We start from the raw sequence: 18169 nt of genomic DNA, 5'->3' as shown, positions 1-18169 counted from the left end.
CATGTTATCGCGATAACAGCGTATGTCCCCCCCTCGGCCAACGCGGATGCAGCCTGTGACACTCTCCACTCAGTGGTCAGCAGACTGCAAACACAATCTCCGAGAGCCCTCCTCATAATATCAGGGGACTTTAATCATGCCTCACTGGACTCCACACTGCCCACCTTCACCCAGTATGTGACCTGCCCAACCAGAGACAATAAAACACTGGACTTACTGTATGCCAATGCTGAAGAGGCATACAGTTCATCACCTCTCCCTCCCCTGGGCAGATCTGATCACAACCTGGTGCACCTTGTCCCTGTGTATGAGCCCTTAGTGCGCAGGGAGCCACCAGCCACCCGCACAGTACAGAGATGGTCGCAGGAGAGCGAGGAGGCTCTTAAGGATTGTTTTGAGTCGACTGTGTGGGAGGTGATCTGTGACGACCACGGAGAGGACATCGACAGCCTTACTACATGCATTACGGACTATATTAATTTCTGTGTGGATAACACCGTACCTACCAGGACTGTACGGTGTTTCTCCAACAACAAACCTTGGATTACCCCGGAAATTAAAGCTGTCCTCAAGCAGAAGAGGAGGGCCTTCAAATCCAAAGACAAAGAGGAGTTGAAAAGGGTGCAGAGAGAGTTGAGGGGACTGATAAGGAATGGGAAGGATAGCTACAGGCAGAAGATGGAGAACCAGCTTCAGCAAAATAACGTTGGTGAAGTCTGGAGAGGCCTCAGAACCATCTCGGGCCACAAACATCAGAACTCTCTGCCTGGGAGGGATGTGAGGTGGGCAAATGAACTGAATCATTTCTTCAACAGATTTGATTCAGCCATGAGGCAGTCTCCAACATCGGCTGCAGACTCAACCACCCCCACTGCTGCTGTTCCACCTCTGACACCTCAGACACTTCACACCTCCTCTATTCACCCTGCTCACTCCTCCCCACCCCCAACAACAGCATCCAATACACAATCAACACAAGACTCCAGACTGTCTCTCTCAACCACCCAGGTTAGGAGGGAACTGAGGAGGATTAATGGCAAGAAGGCAGCGGGTCCAGATGGCATCAGTTCGAGGGTCGTCAGGTCCTGCGCGGACCAACTGTGTGGTGTGATGGAGCACCTCTTCAACCTGAGCCTGAGGCTGGGAAGAGTCCCACAGCTCTGGAAAACCTCCTGTGTTGTACCAGTGCCAAAGACTTCACGCCCCAAGGACCTCAACAGCTACAGGCCGGTGGCTCTGACATCCCACCTGATGAAGACCCTGGAGCGGCTGGTCCTGGCTCAGCTTCGGCGCCTTGTGAGCTCATCACTGGACCCACTTCAGTTTGCCTACCAGCCTGGCATTGGAGCGGATGATGCCGTCATTCACCTCCTACATCGCTCCCTCGCTCACCTGGAGACCGCTGGGAGCACTGTGAGAATCATGTTCTTTGATTTCTCCAGTGGCTTTAACACTATTCTTCCCTCGGTTCTGAAGGACAAGCTGGAGAACTCTGGAGTGGACCATCACCTCACTACCTGGATACTGGACTACCTCACCGACCGACCACAGTATGTGAGGACTCAGGGCTGTGTGTCGGACAGGGTCGTCTGCAGTACGGGGGCCCCACAGGGAACGGTTCTGGCTCCGTTCCTCTTCACCATCTACACTGCAGACTTCTCCCACAACTCCACCCAGTGCTTCCTGCAGAAGTTCTCTGATGACTCTGCTATAGTCGGCCTCATCACTGATGGGGACGACAAGGAGTACAGAGGACTGACTCAGGACTTTGTGGACTGGTGCCAGCTGAACTACCTCCAGATCAATGCCAGTAAAACCAAGGAGCTGGTGGTAGACTTCCGCAGGCACAAACATCCTCCACTGCAACCACTGAACATCCAAGGTATGGACATTGAGACTGTGGACAGCTACAGGTACCTTGGTGTTCATCTGAACAACAAACTGGACTGGACTCATAACTCAGACGCCCTCTACAGGAAAGGGCAGAGCAGGCTGTACCTGCTGCGGAGACTCAGGTCGTTTGGAGTGGAGGGCCCACTCCTGAAGACCTTCTATGACTCTGTGGTGGCCTCAGCCATCTTTTATGGTGTGGTCTGCTGGGGTGGCAGCATCTCTGCTGGGGACAGGAAGAGACTGAACAGGCTGATCCGAAGGGCCAGCTCTGTTCTAGGATGCCCTCTGGACCCAGAGGAGGTTGTGAGTGACAGGAGAATGGTGGCTAAGCTGTCATCCCTGCTGGACAACATCTCCCACCCCATGCATGAGACTGTGACAGCACTGAGCAGCTCCTTCAGTGGGAGACTGCGGCACCCACGGTGTGGGACGGAGAGATTTCGCAGGTCTTTCCTCCCCACTGCTGTCAGACTCCACAACAAAGACTTTAACTGATCATACACACACATCCACAAATGTGCAATAACACAAATGTGCAATAATCTTTCTGGCACCGTTGTATTTTTCACTCTGTTGTATATAGCATTTGTATTCTATTTTTATCCTATTGTATATTTTATTCTATTTTATTCTACTGTATATAGTATTCTATTTTTATTCTATTCTGTACAGTTGTGTACTGTATTTATTCTTATTTTATTTTATTCTAATTGTCCTTCATAACTTTTGCACTGTCCACTTCCTGCTGTGACAAAACAAATTTCCCACGTGTGGGACTAATAAAGGTCATCTTATCTTATCTTATCTTATCTTAGACAGGTGACACCATTTGACCTGCTGTCACCTGGATCTGGAGCTGTGCTGTAAACAAACACTGAAGCCCAGTTAAACCAGAACAGGAACAAAACGTTTTAGCAAACTAAAATAATAAAGTACATCAGCTGGCAGCTCCTGATATCCAGACTCGTGGATCAGAAGGTTAATGGTCGCTTATATCTTCTAATATTCGAGCTATATTAACAAACGTTTCTGACCCTTCCTGACTCACAGTGATATCCACATTATCAGAACTGTTTGAACTTTTTCTGTATTCCTGTTAAAGTGTGTTTTAAATAAAATAAAAGTATTTTTATTCACTGCGTGCGAGGCAGTGACGTCACGACACCATCAACACATGAAACCAGTTTTCATTTTATCCTGTGTCGTCAGTGGAAAGCTTCCACACAATAATACTAAAATACTCGATTATTATTACTATTAATACCTAACAGTTATTTTCAGGGCGCTCTGATAAACTCGCCTATGGCCCTCTGTATCTTCTTCTTCGTGCTCAGTGCTCTGGCTCCGCCCCTTCTACCGAGGGCACGTCCAGGTGTGTTTGTACCTGTGAGGACTGGACGCTGTCAGATATCCCAGAATACATTTCAGACGGAGGTAAAGCAGTGATGGACGGGAGAGCGCGAACCTGTAAGTCCAGGTTTGAAATGTTCATTTTTCTGTGGAACAAGAAAAACTTTTTAGCATGTTTTAGGTTTCACGTCACCACAGCCACGAGCCGCTACCGACAAACCAGGAAACGAACACTGCGTATGTTTCATTAGAAACAACAAAAACGATCATTTGTTTGCTTGTTGACAGCAGACTGCTCGTTTTGTTTTATTAAAAAGAGTTTCCGGTGTAACGATGGTCGTCCCCTGACTGCCTGTTCAGAATCACGGCAGCGGTAATAAAGCTGTTGGGAGATGCTCTTGTTGCCCTCATTGTTCTTCAGTGACGTCATGTGAGGATAGTCATCCTACAACTAAAGCAGACACTGGATATTAAATCCACTCAGTGTCTCTGCCGCTGACAGAGTGAATCAATTATTTTCAGTTTACTAAACACACACCCAAGAATATTTCAGGAGTGTAAACTGGCTGTTTAGTTGTTCTTCAGTTAAGCTTGAAGCTCTTTTATCATAAACACTGCAGCAGCTGTTTGCTGTTGTCTCATACTCACAAGAAAACAGATTATTAAAGATGAAATATTCACAGTGTTCATTTCCTCTTTAAAAAAACAAAAACAAATTAAAGCTGCAAGCAGCGTTATGAGGGTCCTCGCACCCCGGTGCATCGAGCCACGCCCAACACCTAAAACTAGCACGTCCGATCTGATGTCACATTGATGGAATTCATTCATTTAACCACCAGCTAACATTTCATCTCATTCAGTCATGATTATAGTCGTCCCACTAGGTGGCGCTCTAACCATTACTGACAAACATACATACATAACAAACATTTCTGAGGTCGAGTCTCATCACGCCTGCGACCTTTAGGAGAGATTGGACATTGTGTTTTTGAGTGATAGCAGATTACTGCTTTTTGGCGAGTGATTGAAACTCCACGTGCCGCCATGATCACCCCGTTTCCCTGAACGTAAAAGCTCCGCAATTTAACATCACAAAGGTCTTTAGATTACACGCGCTTGAGATCGGGTCAATCTGATGAAATTCCTTGGAGGAGTTCGTCAAAGTATGAGGCCTGAAAGGAGGGGAAATTGTCGCCAAAATTACACATTAATTTTAAAATGGCTGACTTCCTGTTGGATTTGGGATATTGCTCCAAGAGACTTTTTTGTACATCTTGAAATCTCCTATAAGCCCTCCAGGTTTCAGACTTATAGATAAAACACAGAGCAGGGGCTGTTGTTTTGATATATTGTAGGGGGCGCTGTGGAGCCATTTTGCGTTATTCAATGAAAATGATCACATAAAAGAATAGCGCTCGTCACAGTGGAGGTGTGCGCCAAATTTCAGGACTTTTTAAACTTTCCAAGCCCCTCAAAAGCCACTTCATTATTCATGGTGAACTGCGTTGCCACCAGGGTGCGCCGTTCAGTTTAAAGTCACAATTTTCGCACTGAAGTATCATGAGGGACTGATGGTGATATTCACCACTTTTCAGGTGGCCACGATGAACCTGTGAAAATCAATACAAAAAAGTGTAAGCAATGACATTTCCTGTTGCCACTAGATGGCGCTCTGCATATTCCTGACAATGAGCACATCAGTCTGTTCAGGGCGGGTCTGACATCATGCCAGTAACCTCTGGTACTGATCAGTCTGGATTTCATTGAGTTATACTAATTTGTTTCTTCATGGCGAGACATCAAAGTTCGCCATGCTGCTGGGGTCACACCGTTTTGCGAAAAGTCACAGTTTTCACTATAACCCAAGACCAACTCCTTAAGGCGTTCCTGGAGAAATTTGAGGCTGCAGATCTCACCCATCACAATACTGTACCCCAAAGGGTAAAACATGACATTTCCTGTTCCCACTAGGTGGTGCTGTCCCTGGTGTCAAATATGGAAGTTGAAATATGTTCAGGGCTGGAGCCTTAACGTATGTGTGCTCTTTGGTCCAGATGGGACAATGTTTGCCAGAATGAGAGGCAATAAGATTTTCATGGCGAGTCATCGAAATTCGCCATGGTGCCACGGCCTCACCGTATTGTGAAAACTCAAAAGCTCCGCAATTTAACATGGCCCAGGTGTGTAGTTGACACTGACCAAATATGAAGCTTATACGACCAAATCCCAAGGAGGAGGTCGAAAAAGTTCGAGGCATGGAAATGGCAAAATTAGAGTCAAAATGTCATATTCACGTCCAAATGGCGGACTTCCTGTTGGGTTTAGTACATGGCCTAAACCCAACAGGTTTAGGTTTGTGCGTCTCCTAACGTTAGATATGAGTTCTGAGTTTCATACATGTGGGTCATACCCACACCGGGGGCTCGCGTTTTTCATTTTTCTAGGTGGCGCTACTGAGCCAATTTTCCCTTGATATTTCTGAGGACATTAAAATACGTAAATTTTCACCAGACCTGACGCGTGTGAAAATTTCATGAGTTTTTGAGCATGTTTAGGCCGATTCATTTGCCGTAATAATAATAATAATAAACGGAGCAGATACAATAGGGCCTTCGCACTTTTAGTGCTCGGGCCCTAATGAATGCACATCTGTTTCAGCCTCACCAGGCAGTCGAAGAGCAGTTAATCTGGAATCAGCCAGAAGTTGATCTGTGATCTAGAAGAAAACAAAGAACAGAGTTTAATCTTCCTGTTAATCAGACCAGCTAATGTGATTTATTTATTCAGCAGTTTTAGAGGGAACAGACCTCGTGTGGCCATCAAATTCTGACCCTCTGAAGATGGAGGACAGTGAATAAAAACTGTCTGTTATTCATAAACAGTTAATGCAGAAATGCCTGAAATTACAGCTGAAAGTCTGATTTCAGAAAATATGGGACAACGGTGAAAATGAAAAAAGTCTGTTATCTGTCCCTCCCACATAAAGAAATTCATTGTGATCTCAGTTTCAGCATCACAAAATCGTTTTAACAGCAGTGTGTACACTTTTTCTATCCACTGTAAATCCTTTTTGGGTTGCATCAGGAAGGACAGCTGATGAAAAACCTGCTAAATCAAACGTGGCGAGCTCCCCGCTGTGGCGGCCTTTTCTGAATAAAGAAAGTGACCGAAAGTAGCTAAAATGAAAATGAAGAATTCGAAGTAAATTGTAAGATTATTCAACAGTGTCCTGATCTTTGATATATGCGATTTTTACACTTTTTTTTCTCCAGGATGAGCATGGAGTCACGTCCAGGAGAAACTGCTGGAGTTAAAGCAGACCTGGAAAACACTGACTTTGGTGCAGCTGCTGCGAGAATTCAAAGAAGATTAAAGCAAAGGAACACGCCGCTAAATGTTGCCATCACAGGAGAGTCGGGTTCTGGGAAATCTACTTTTATTAATGCTTTCAGAGGCATCGGTGATGAAGATGAGGGAGCTGCACCCACTGGTGTTGTGGAAACCACCTCACAGGTTACACCGTACCCCCATCCAAAGTATCCCACTGTTATCTTGTGGGATCTCCCTGGAATCGGCACTACCAGATTTCCAGCTGATGAGTACCTGAAACTTGTTGGATTTGAGAAGTTTGACTTCTTCATCATCATCTCAGACTCTCGCTTCAGAGAAAATGATGTGAAACTCGCTCAGGAGATTCAGAAGATGAAGAAAAAGTTCTACTTTCTTCGGTCAAAGGTTGACAAAGATATACGAGCCGAGAAAAGAACCTGGAGAGAGTTCAACGTGGAGAGGACGCTTTCAACCATCAGGAAGAACTGCAGCCAAGGTGAGCTTCTTCTTTTCTTTGTTCTTCTCTGTAGATTAGAGTTAATATATTTGTTTCACTCTAAACATTATTTCCATTTAATAATAATAATAATAATAATAATAATACATTTTATTTGAAAGTGCTTTTCAAGAGATCCAAGGACACTTGACAATAGAATAAAACACAAAATAGAACAATAACAACGAACAAAATGAGAAAACAAAAGCACAAAGTAACATAATCAAACAGGTTCACAGTGAATATGCAGATTTGAAGAGATGGTTTTGAGTTGAGTTTTAAACTGGGGGAGAGAATCAGTGTTTCTTATATCTGGGGGTAGAGCAGCTGAAAGCTCTGCTTCCCATGGTGCTGAGGCGGAAAGATGGCACAGCAAGCTGGATAGAAGAAGAAGCTCGAAGTGAGCGGGTGGAAGAGGTGGTGCTTAACAGCTCAGAAAGGTGAGGAGGAGCGAGGTTATAAAGGGCCTTGAAAGTGAGCAGAAGAAGTTTGTATATTATCCAGAATTTCACAGGGAGCCAGTGAAGTTCCTGGAGAACTGGGGTGATGTGCTGGTAGGAGGGGTTCTGGTAATAATGCGGGAGGTAACAAGACTGTGGACAAGAATGGACGTAGACTGGGTGGAAAGAGAAGGACGTAATCTGTTAATGTTACGTAGATGGAAACAGGCAGAACGGGTGAGATCAGTGATGTGAGATTTATCTACGCTCTAGCTGCCGAGCTTTGGCCTCCAATTTAAATATATGTATCAGGTGTAGTGATGCAGCGTGAAGGATCACAGCAATAATCACATAACTCGCTGTATGAGTAGATTGCTCTTAAGATGGAGCTAACTAAATACAACAATATATAAGCAGATATTTTATATGCTGTATGGTTAATTTCTCCCATGTAGACAGTTTAATTACTATAAAAGGAAGATGCAGATGAATAAATCTAATCTAATCCTCCCCCTAACATTGACCATGAACACCACAGCTGCTCTGCACCAGTCCACAATAGTGCATCACAGTAAACGTCACCACAGCCCTGCATACTAATGACTAAACTGTATTTTCATGCAACCTTTGAGTAACACAGAAATGTTATATTTCAGTTAGTTTTGCAAGATGTTTCACAAAAACATAAAACATTCAGCAACACATCACGTAAAACTGCAGTATCTGATTTAAAAACACTGGTGACCCTGCAGCCTCTGAGTAGATGCACCTGTGGAATAAATGTGAAAGTCCCAGCTGACTTCCTCTTGTGTTATCATCTTTACAAGATTTTTAGAAAGGTTGACCTCTGACCTTCAGCTTGAGGTTAAGGTCACTGAGATTTGTACTTGTCTGAGGTTTTTACTATGGTGTCCATCTGAAGGTCCTACGTCTCGTCGTTCTCGCCGAGATGATGACAATCCGCCATCAGCCTTTCACGGCTGAGGGGTGAAAGGATGTGTTGGTGTAAGCAGGCTGTGGCATCAATTACTGAGACAGTTTCTCCAAACATTACCAGAAGTTACACCAGGCTGCAGCACACAAAGAAATCCACAGTCAGATGTGTTAGTCTGCATTTCTCATTTAATCTTCAAACCGTGTGTTTCTTTTTTTTTTTTTTTTTTTTTCTTTTTTTTTGCCTGTCCCGTTTGGCTCTTTTGCCATCAGAATTATTGTCTAAAGGCGAAGAAAGATGCCCAACGGATTTACTTTACCAAATGGACCATCCCAGCCTTGCCGTAATAATCTATTTGATTCACCTTTTATTGTTTATTTTATTTTCACTTGCTGAATACGGGACAGACTTGACTGGGGGAAAGAAAGGGGAGAAAGAAAGAGGGAAAGAAAAACAGCTGAGAAGGGGGACGGGAGAAAAGGGCAAAAACAAAAACCAACAGAATAAGTAGACAAAAAATACATATATCAATCATCTGGATCACCTGTTGAGAAAGAAAAAAGAAAACCAAGCAGAAGAAAACGAGAGTAATAGAATAAACAACATCACGATGATATATGGGAATATAACACTAAATACTTAATATTAAACATTATTGTGCAGCACGTAAGATTGACAGCGCACAGTGTGCTTTGAGGTAGGAGCCAAAAAGGGTGTAGTTTGTGTGTGTGATCACCCGTGTGTACACCTGTGAGCATGAACGCGCTTGTTTTTAAAAGGTTCTTTCATGTAATGATCTGCTAGAGGGTGTGGGGGGGGCACTGCCCCGTCCTTCAGGGCGTGAAGCAGGTATGGAGGAGATCAAAACTCCAGACATCCAGAGGCACCCAGAACACAAGAGACCAAGGAAGACCAACAGAGGGGCAGCCGCGCCACTATCCCAGAAAGAGCTGAGGAGAGTCCCAGATGAGGGGTCACTCAGCAGCCGCGGAGCAGAAGCCCGGGGGGGTTGCAGTGACGTGCCCGTGAGCTCCGCCGGCAGCCAGCTGTGCCTGAGTGACCGAGCCCCAGGCCGAGAGGCCGAGGGCACCCCATCCCCGAAGTGGCCCGAGCGAGCCCCATGCTCCAGGCCCCGATAAGCACCCACCAAGGAGTGAGCCGGTGACTACCTGGACGCCCATCCCCGGACACAAAGAACCACCAACGCACCGATGTCTGAGGGCGTCCGCCACCGGCAGGGGAAGTGGTGGGGGGAGATAGGCCTCCAAACCTTGGAGGGCCTGAGATGTCCCCAGAGAGGTGGCGTCTGATACCCAACCTGACATATAGACACAGACATACAGGCACACACAGATACAAACATCCATTCCCACCCTCATGATCTCATAAGCAATTACTCCACACTCAACCAACGTGGAGACAGACATAAAGAGACACTGTACACACAATCACACTCCCCAAGCGTACTCTAAGAACCAGGTCTAGGTACCCTTGCCCCTGGAGGGGGAAACTGCACCCAGACCCAGGTGATGTTACCCTTTTCCCTGCGGTGGGGAGAAGCAGATCGCCCCGACTCCGCAGCAGCAGGGAGGCCCCACACAGACCCACCCAGGGGCAGCCAGGCTACCAGGTCAGTAACCCACGTCCGTCAGCACAGACCCTCCCCTAGCCCCGCTGCACGCAGCCACGAGGAAACCGTCACCTAAAAGCCAACAGAGCCCTTAATTGGCAATGACCGCCACCCCGGGTTGAGCCCCCCAAGGAAGATGCTCCTGGGGAACCCCCCCGATGCCCTAAGCCTGTCCCTACCCCCACACCAATCGCAACAGTGAAGGCGGGACCAAACTATGACCCCCCACCCCCACTAGGTTATGGAGCTGATCAAAGGAGCCCAGAGCAATTGATCTGATGTGGTGGCAGAGGCTGTATCAAGACTAATGTAATCTAATAGATCATTTCTATATTGGTTAGAATTAAGATTATTGTTATTTTTCCAGTTCATGAGGACTGTTTTCTTGGCTATACTGTACATAGGGCAGTGAAAACCATATGGGCTATATTCTTTTCTGAAGTGACATTATCTAAGCTGCCCAACAAACACACTAAAGGGGAAGTTGGAATGTTACATTTCAGACACTTTGATAAGTCTTCCCATATCTCGCGCCAAAACTTCTGAACTGGTGGACAGAACCAAAGAGCGTGGATATAATTGTCCGGTGAATTGGTTTGGCAGTGTGAACAGTTGTTCGTAGACGTAAAGCCCATCCTGAACATCCGATGACCTGTATAGTGCACTCTATGTAGTATTTAGGGCCCGAGCACTGAGAGTGCGAAGGCCCTATTGTATCTGCTCCGTTTCTTCTTATTAGGGCCCGAGCACCGAGAGTGCGAAGGCCCTATTGTATCTGCTCCGTTTCTTATTATTATTATTATTGTTAGGGCCCGAGCACGAAAAGTGCGAAGGCCCTATTGTATCTGCTCCGTTTCTTCTTCTTATTATTATTATTATTATTATTATTATTATTAGGGCCCGAGCACCGAGAGTGCGAAGGCCCTATTGTATCTGCTCTGTTTCTTATTATTAGGGCCCGAGCACCGAGAGTGCGAAGGCCCTATTGTATCTGCTCCGTTTCTTATTATTATTATTATTATTATTATTATTATTATTATTATTATTATTATTATTCAGGCAAAACAAGGGCCTTTTTGAGGGCCTGAACATGCTCAAAAACTCATGAAATTTTGCACACATGCCAGGTCTGGTGAAAAATTTTGTATTTTATTGGTTTTACACATGAGCACTTGGAAATGGCTCTGTAGCGCCACCTATGTGTTGTTAAATGCAGCCCTATGAACACATCGTTGGAGCTACATATATGAAATTTGGCACACATGTGTATCATGCCAAGACGAACAAAAAAGCCTGTGGGCCCATTGACGCAAACCCAACAGGAAGTCCGCCATTTTGGATTGAAGGTGACATTTTGGCTCTAATTTTGCCATTTCCATGCCTCGAACTTTTTCGAACTCCTCCTTGGGATTTGGTCGTATAAGCTTCATATTTGGTCAGTGTCAACTACACACCTGGGCCATGTTAAATTGCGGAGCTTTTGAGTTTTCGCGATACGGTGAGGCCGTGGCGCCACGGCAAATTTCGATGACTCGCCATGAAAATCTTAATGCTTCTCATTCTGTCATACATGGTCCGACGTGGACCAAAGAGCACACATATGATAAGGCTCCACCCCTGAACATATTTCAACTGCCACATTTGACCTCAGGGACAGCGCCACCTAGTGGGAAGAGGAAATGTCATGTTTTACACTTTGGGGTACAGTATTGTGATCGGTGACATCTGCAGCCTCAAATTTCTCCAGGAAAGCCTTAAGGAGTTGGTCTTGGGTTACAGTGAAAACTGTGAGTTTTCGCGAAAGGGTGTGACCCCAGCAGCATGGCGAACATTGATGTCTCGCCATGAAGAAACAAATTAGTGTAACTCAATGAAATCCAATCTGATCAGAACCAGACTTTACAGGCATGATGTCAGACCCGCCCTGAACAGATTGATGTGCCCATTGTCAGGAATACGTAGAGCGCCACCTAGTGGCACCAGGAAATGTCATGTCTTTCATTTTGTTGTACTGATTTTCACAGGTTCATCGTGGCTACCTCAAAAGCGGTGAATATCACCAGCAGCCCCTCTTGATGCTTCAGTGAGAAAATTGTGACTTTAAACTGAACGGCGCACCCTGGTGGCAACGCAGTTCACCATGAACAATGAAGTGGCTTTTGAGGGGCTTGGAAAGTTTAAAAAGTTGACCTCAGGGACAGCGCCACCTAGTGGGAAGAGGAAATGTCATGTTTTACACTTTGGGGTACAGTATTGTGATCGGTGACATCTGCAGCCTCAAATTTCTCCAGGAAAGCCTTAAGGAGTTGGTCTTGGGTTACAGTGAAAACTGTGAGTTTTCGCGAAAGGGGGTAACCCCAGCAGCATGGCGAACATTGATGTCTCGCCATGAAGAAACAAATTAGTGTAACTCAATGAAATCCAATCTGATCAGAACCAGACTTTACAGGCATGATGTCAGACCCGCCCTGAACAGATTGATGTGCCCATTGTCAGGAATACGTAGAGCGCCACCTAGTGGCACCAGGAAATGTCATGTCTTTCATTTTGTTGTACTGATTTTCACAGGTTCATCGTGGCTACCTCAAAAGCGGTGAATATCACCAGCAGCCCCTCTTGATGCTTCAGTGAGAAAATTGTGACTTTAAACTGAACGGCGCACCCTGGTGGCAACGCAGTTCACCATGAACAATGAAGTGGCTTTTGAGGGGCTTGGAAAGTTTAAAAAGTCCTGAAATTTGGCGTACACCTCCAATGTGATGAGGGCTTTCAGGTTCTCTCATCACGTTCATTGAATAGCGCAAAATGGCTCCACAGCGCCCCCTACAATATTTCAAAACATCAGCCCTCGCTCTGTGTTTCATCTATGAGTCTGAAACCTGGTAAGCTTATGGGAGATGTCAAGATGTACAAAAAAGTCTCTTGGAGCAATATCCCAAATCCAACAGGAAGTCAGCCATTTTAAAATTAATGTGTAATTTTGGCGACATTTTTACCTCTTTTAAGGCACCGTTCTTTGACGAACTCCTCCAAGGGATTTCATCATATTGCCGCAATCTCCAGTGTGTGGAATCTAAAGACCTTTGTGATGTTAAATTGCGAAGCTTTTTACGTTCAGGGAAACGGGGTGGTCATGGCGGCACGTGGAGTTTTAATCACTCGCCAAAAAGCAGTAATCTGCTATCACTCAAAAACACAATGTCCAATCTCTCCCAAAGGTCGCAGGCGTGATGAGACTCGAGCTCGGAAATGTTTGTTATGCCATTTGTCAGTAATGGTTAGAGCGCCACCTAGTGGGATGACTATAATAATGGTTGAATTAGATGAAATGTTAGCTGGTGGTTAAATGCATGAATTCCATCAATGTGACATCAGATCGGACGCACTGGTTTTAGGTGTTGGGCTTGGCTCGACGTGCTGGGGTGCGAGGGCCCTCATATCGCTGCTTGCAGCTTTAATTATTATTATTATTATTATTATTATTATTATTATTATTATTATTATTATTATTATTCAGGCAAAACAAGGGCCTTTTTGAGGGCTTTAACATGCTCAAAAACTCATGAAATTTTGCACACATGCCAGGTCTGGTGAAAAATTTTGTATTTTAATGGTCTTACATATGAGCACTGGGAAATGGCTCTAGAGCGCCACCTATGCCTTGTTAAATGCAGCCCTACGAACACATCGTTTGAGCTACATGTATGAAAACTGGCACACATGTGTATCATGCTAAGACGAACAAAAAAGTCATTGGGACCATTGATGCAAACCCAACAGGAAGTCCGCCATTTTGGATTGAAGGTCACATTTTGGCTCCAATTTTGCCATTTCCATGTCTCGAACTTTTTCGAACTCCTCCTTGGGATTTGGTTGTATAAGCTTCATCTTTGGTCAGTGTACACTACACACCTGGGCCATGTTAAATTGCGGAGCTTTTGAGTTTTCGTGATACTGTGAGGCCGTGGCGCCATGGCGAATTTCGATGACTCGCCATGAAAATCTTATTGCCTCTCATTCTGTCATACATGGTCCGACCTGGACCAAAGAGCACACATATGATAAGGCTCCACCCCTAAACATATTTCAATTGCCATATTTAACAACAGGGACAGCGCCACCTAGTGGGAACAGGAAATGTCATGTTTTACACTTTGGTGTACAGTAATGTGATGGGTGACATCTGAAGTCTCAAATTTCTCGAGGAAAGCCTTAAGGAGTTGGTCCTTGGTTACAGTGAAAACTGTGAGTTTTCGTCAGAGGGTGTGACCCCTGCAGCATGGCGAACATTTATGTCTCGCCATGAAGAAACAAATTAGTATAACTCAATGAAATCCAGTCTGATCAGTACCAGACTTTACAGACATGATGTCAGACCCGCCCTGAACAGATTGATGCGCCCATTGTCACGAATACATAGAGCGCCACCTAGTGGCAACAGGAAATGTCATGTCTTTCATTTTGTTGTACTGATTTTCACAGGTTTATCGTGGCCATCTCAAAAGCGGTGAATATCACGATCAGTCCCTCGTGATGCTTCAGTGAGAAAATTGTGACTTTAAACTGAACAGCGCACCCTGGTGGCAACGCAGTTCACCATGAAAGATGAAGCGGATTTTGAAGGGCTTGGACAGTTTAAAATGTCTTGAAATTTGGCGCACACCTCCAATGTGATGAGGGCTTTCTTGTTATTTTACCATTTTCCTTTAATAGCGCAAAATGGCTCCACAGCGCCCCCTACAAAATTTCAAAACAACAGCCCCTGCTCTGTGTTTTATGTATGAGTCTGAAACCTGGTACGCTTATGGAAGATATCAAGATGTACAAAAAAGTCTCTTGGAGCAATATCCCAAATCCAACAGGAAGTCAGCCATTTTGAAATTAATTTGTAATTTCTGCGACATTTTCACCTCTTTTCAAGCCTCATTCTTTGACGAACTCCTCCAAGGGATTTCATCATATTGACCCAATCTCCAGTGTGTGTAATCCAAAGACCTTTGTGATGTTAAATTGCGAAGCTTTTTACGTTCAGGGAAATGGGGTGGTCATGGCGGCACGTGGAGTTTCAATCACTCGCCAAAAACCTGTAATCTGCTCTCACTCAAAAACACAATGTCCAATCTCTCCCAAAGGTCGCAGGCGTGATTAGACTTGACCTCGGAAATGTTTGTTATGCCATTTGTCAGTAATGGTTAGAGCGCCACCTAGTGGGACGACTATAATCATGATTGAATAAGATGAAATGTTAGCTGGTGGTTAAATGCATGAAGTCCATCAATGTAACATCAGATGGGACGTGCTGGTTTTAGGTGTTGGGCGTGGCTCGACGTGCTGGGGTGCGAGGGCCCTTGTATCGCTGCTTGCAGCTTTAATTATTATTATTATTATTATTCAGGCAAAACAAGGGCCTTTTTGAGGGCCTAAACATGCTCAAAAACTCATGAAATTTTGCACACATGCCAGGTCTGGTCAAAAATTTTGTATTTTAATGGTTTTACATATGAGCACTGAGAAATGGCTCTAGAGCGCCACCTATGCCTTGTTAAATGCAGCCCTACGAACACATCGTAGGAGCTACATGTATGAAATTTGGCACACATGTGTATCATGCGAAGACGAACAAAAAAGCCTGTGGGCCCATTGACGCAAACCCAACAGGAAGTCCGCCATTTGCAAGTGAAGGTGACATTTTGGCTCTAATTTTGCAATTTCCATGCCTCGAACTTTTTCGAACTCCTCCTTGGGATTTGGTCGTATAAGCTTCATATTTGGTCAGTGTCAACTACACACCTGGGCCATGTTAAATTGCGGAGCTTTTGAGTTTTCGCGATACTGTGAGGCCGTGGCGCCACGGCGAATTTCGATGACTCGCCATGAAAATCTTATTGTCTCTCATTCTGTCATACATGGTCCGACGTGGACCAAAGAGCACACATATGATAAGGCTCCACCCCTGAACATATTTCAACTGCCATATTTGACACCAGGGACAGCGCCACCTAGTGGGAACAGGAAATGTCATGTTTTACACTTTGGTGTACAGTATTGTGATGAGTGACATTTGCACCCTCAAATTTCTCCAGGAAAGCCTTAAGGAGTTGGACTTGGGTTACAGTGAAAACTGTGAGTTTTCGCGAAAGGGTGTGACCCCAGCAGCATGGCGAACATTGATGTCTCGCCATAAAGAAACAAATTAGTGTAACTCAATGAAATCCAATCTGATCCTTACCAGACTTTACAGGCATGATGTCAGACCCCCCCTGAACAGATTGATGTGCCCATTGTCAGGAATACGAGGAGTGCCACCTAGTGGCAACAGAAAATGTCATGTCTTTCATTTTGTTGCACTGATTTTCACAGGTTCATCGTGGCCACCTGAAAAGCGGTGAATATCACCATCAGTCCCTCGTGATGCTTCAGTGAGAAAATTGTGACTTTAAACTGAACGGCGCACCCTGGTGGTAACCCAGTTCACCATGGCCATTGAAGTGGCTTTTGAGGGGCTTGGAAAGTGTGAAAAGTCTTAAAATTTGCCGCACACCTCCAATGTGATGAGGGATTTGTTGTTTTGTGATCACTTTCCTTGAATAGCGCAAAATGGCTCCAGAGCGCCCCCTACAAAATTTCAAAACAACAGCCCCTGCTCTGTGTTTTATCTATGAGTCTGAAACCTGGTGAGCTTATGGGAGATGTCAAGATGTACAAAAAAGTCTCTTGGAGCAATATCCCAAATCCAACAGGAAGTCAGCCATTTTAAAATGAATGTGTAATTTTGTCGACATTTTCACCTCTTTTCAGGCACCGTTCTTTGACGAACTCCTCCAAGGGATTTCATCACATTGGCGCGATCTCCTGTCTGTGGAATCTAAAGACCTTTGTGATGTTAAATTGCGAAGCTTTTTACGTTCAGGGAAACGGGGTGGTCATGGCGGTACATGGAGTTTCAATCACTCGCCAAAAAGCAGTAATCTGCTGTCAGTCAAAAACACAATGTCCAATCTCTCCCAAAGGTCGCAAGCGTGATGAGACTCGAGCTCGGAAATGTTTGTTATGCCATTTGTCAGTAATGGTTAGAGTGCCACCTAGTGGGATGACTATAATAATGGTTGAATGAGATGAAATTTTAGCTGGTGGTTAAATGCATGAATTCCATCAATGTGACATCAGATCGGAAGCGCTGGTTTTAGGTGTTGGGCTTGGCTCGACGTGCTGGGGTGCGAGGGCCCTCATATCGCTGCTTGCAGCTTTAATTATTAGGGCCCGAGCACCGAGAGTGCGAAGGCCCTATTGTATCTGCTCCGTTTCTTATTATTATTATTATTATTCAGGCAAAACAAGGGCCTTTTAGAGGGCCTAAACATGCTCAAAAACTCATGAAATTTTGCACACATGCCAGGTCTGGTGAAAAATTTTGTATTTTAATGGTTTTACACATGAGCACTGGGAAATGGCTCTGTAGCGCCACCTATGTGTTGTTAAATGCAGCCCTATGAACACATCGTTGGAGCTACATATATGAAATTTGGCACACATGTGTATCATGCCAAGACGAACAAAAAAGCCTGTGGGCAAATTGACGCAAACCCAACAGGAAGTCCGCCATTTTGGATTGAAGGTGACATTTTGGCTCTAATTTTGCCATTTCCATGCCTCGAACTTTTTCGAACTCCTCCTTGGGATTTGGTCGTATAAGCTTCATATTTGGTCAGTGTCAACTACACACCTGGGCCATGTTAAATTGCGGAGCTTTTGAGTTTTCGCGATACGGTGAGGCCGTGGCGCCACGGCGAATTTCGATGACTCGCCATGAAAATCTTAATGCCTCTCATTCTGTCATACATGGTCCGACGTGGACCAAAGAGCACACATATGATAAGGCTCCACCCCTGAACATATTTCAACTGCCACATTTGACCTCAGGGACAGCGCCACCTAGTGGGAAGAGGAAATGTCATGTTTTACACTTTGGGGTACAGTATTGTGATCGGTGACATCTGCGGCCTCAAATTTCTCCAGGAAAGCCTTAAGGAGTTGGTCTTGGGTTACAGTGAAAACTGTGAGTTTTCGCGAAAGGGGGTAACCCCAGCAGCATGGCG

At 45.0% G+C, this 18169-nt stretch overlaps 2 protein-coding genes across 2 annotated transcripts in view; one reads left to right on the top strand and one right to left on the bottom strand.

Annotated features, from left to right (window-relative positions):
- LOC134644738 (interferon-gamma-inducible GTPase 10-like) overlaps positions 1-18169 on the bottom strand; it is a 74286-nt gene that overhangs the window by 23507 nt on the left and 32610 nt on the right. The window lies entirely within an intron of this gene.
- The window catches only part of LOC134646331 (interferon-inducible GTPase 5-like), a 42280-nt gene continuing 30633 nt past the window's right edge, over positions 6523-18169 (top strand). The window contains exon 1 of the mRNA XM_063500200.1: positions 6523-7069. Within this exon, the coding sequence (XP_063356270.1) occupies positions 6523-7069 (547 nt within the window). The remainder of the gene's footprint in view (positions 7070-18169) is intronic.

This window comes from Pelmatolapia mariae, linkage group LG16_19, assembly GCF_036321145.2.
Source record: "Pelmatolapia mariae isolate MD_Pm_ZW linkage group LG16_19, Pm_UMD_F_2, whole genome shotgun sequence".
In the NCBI taxonomy this organism is placed as follows: Eukaryota; Metazoa; Chordata; class Actinopteri; order Cichliformes; family Cichlidae; genus Pelmatolapia; species Pelmatolapia mariae.
The sequence above is the reverse complement of the archived record's forward strand: the minus strand, read 5'-3'. Positions and strand labels throughout refer to the sequence as shown.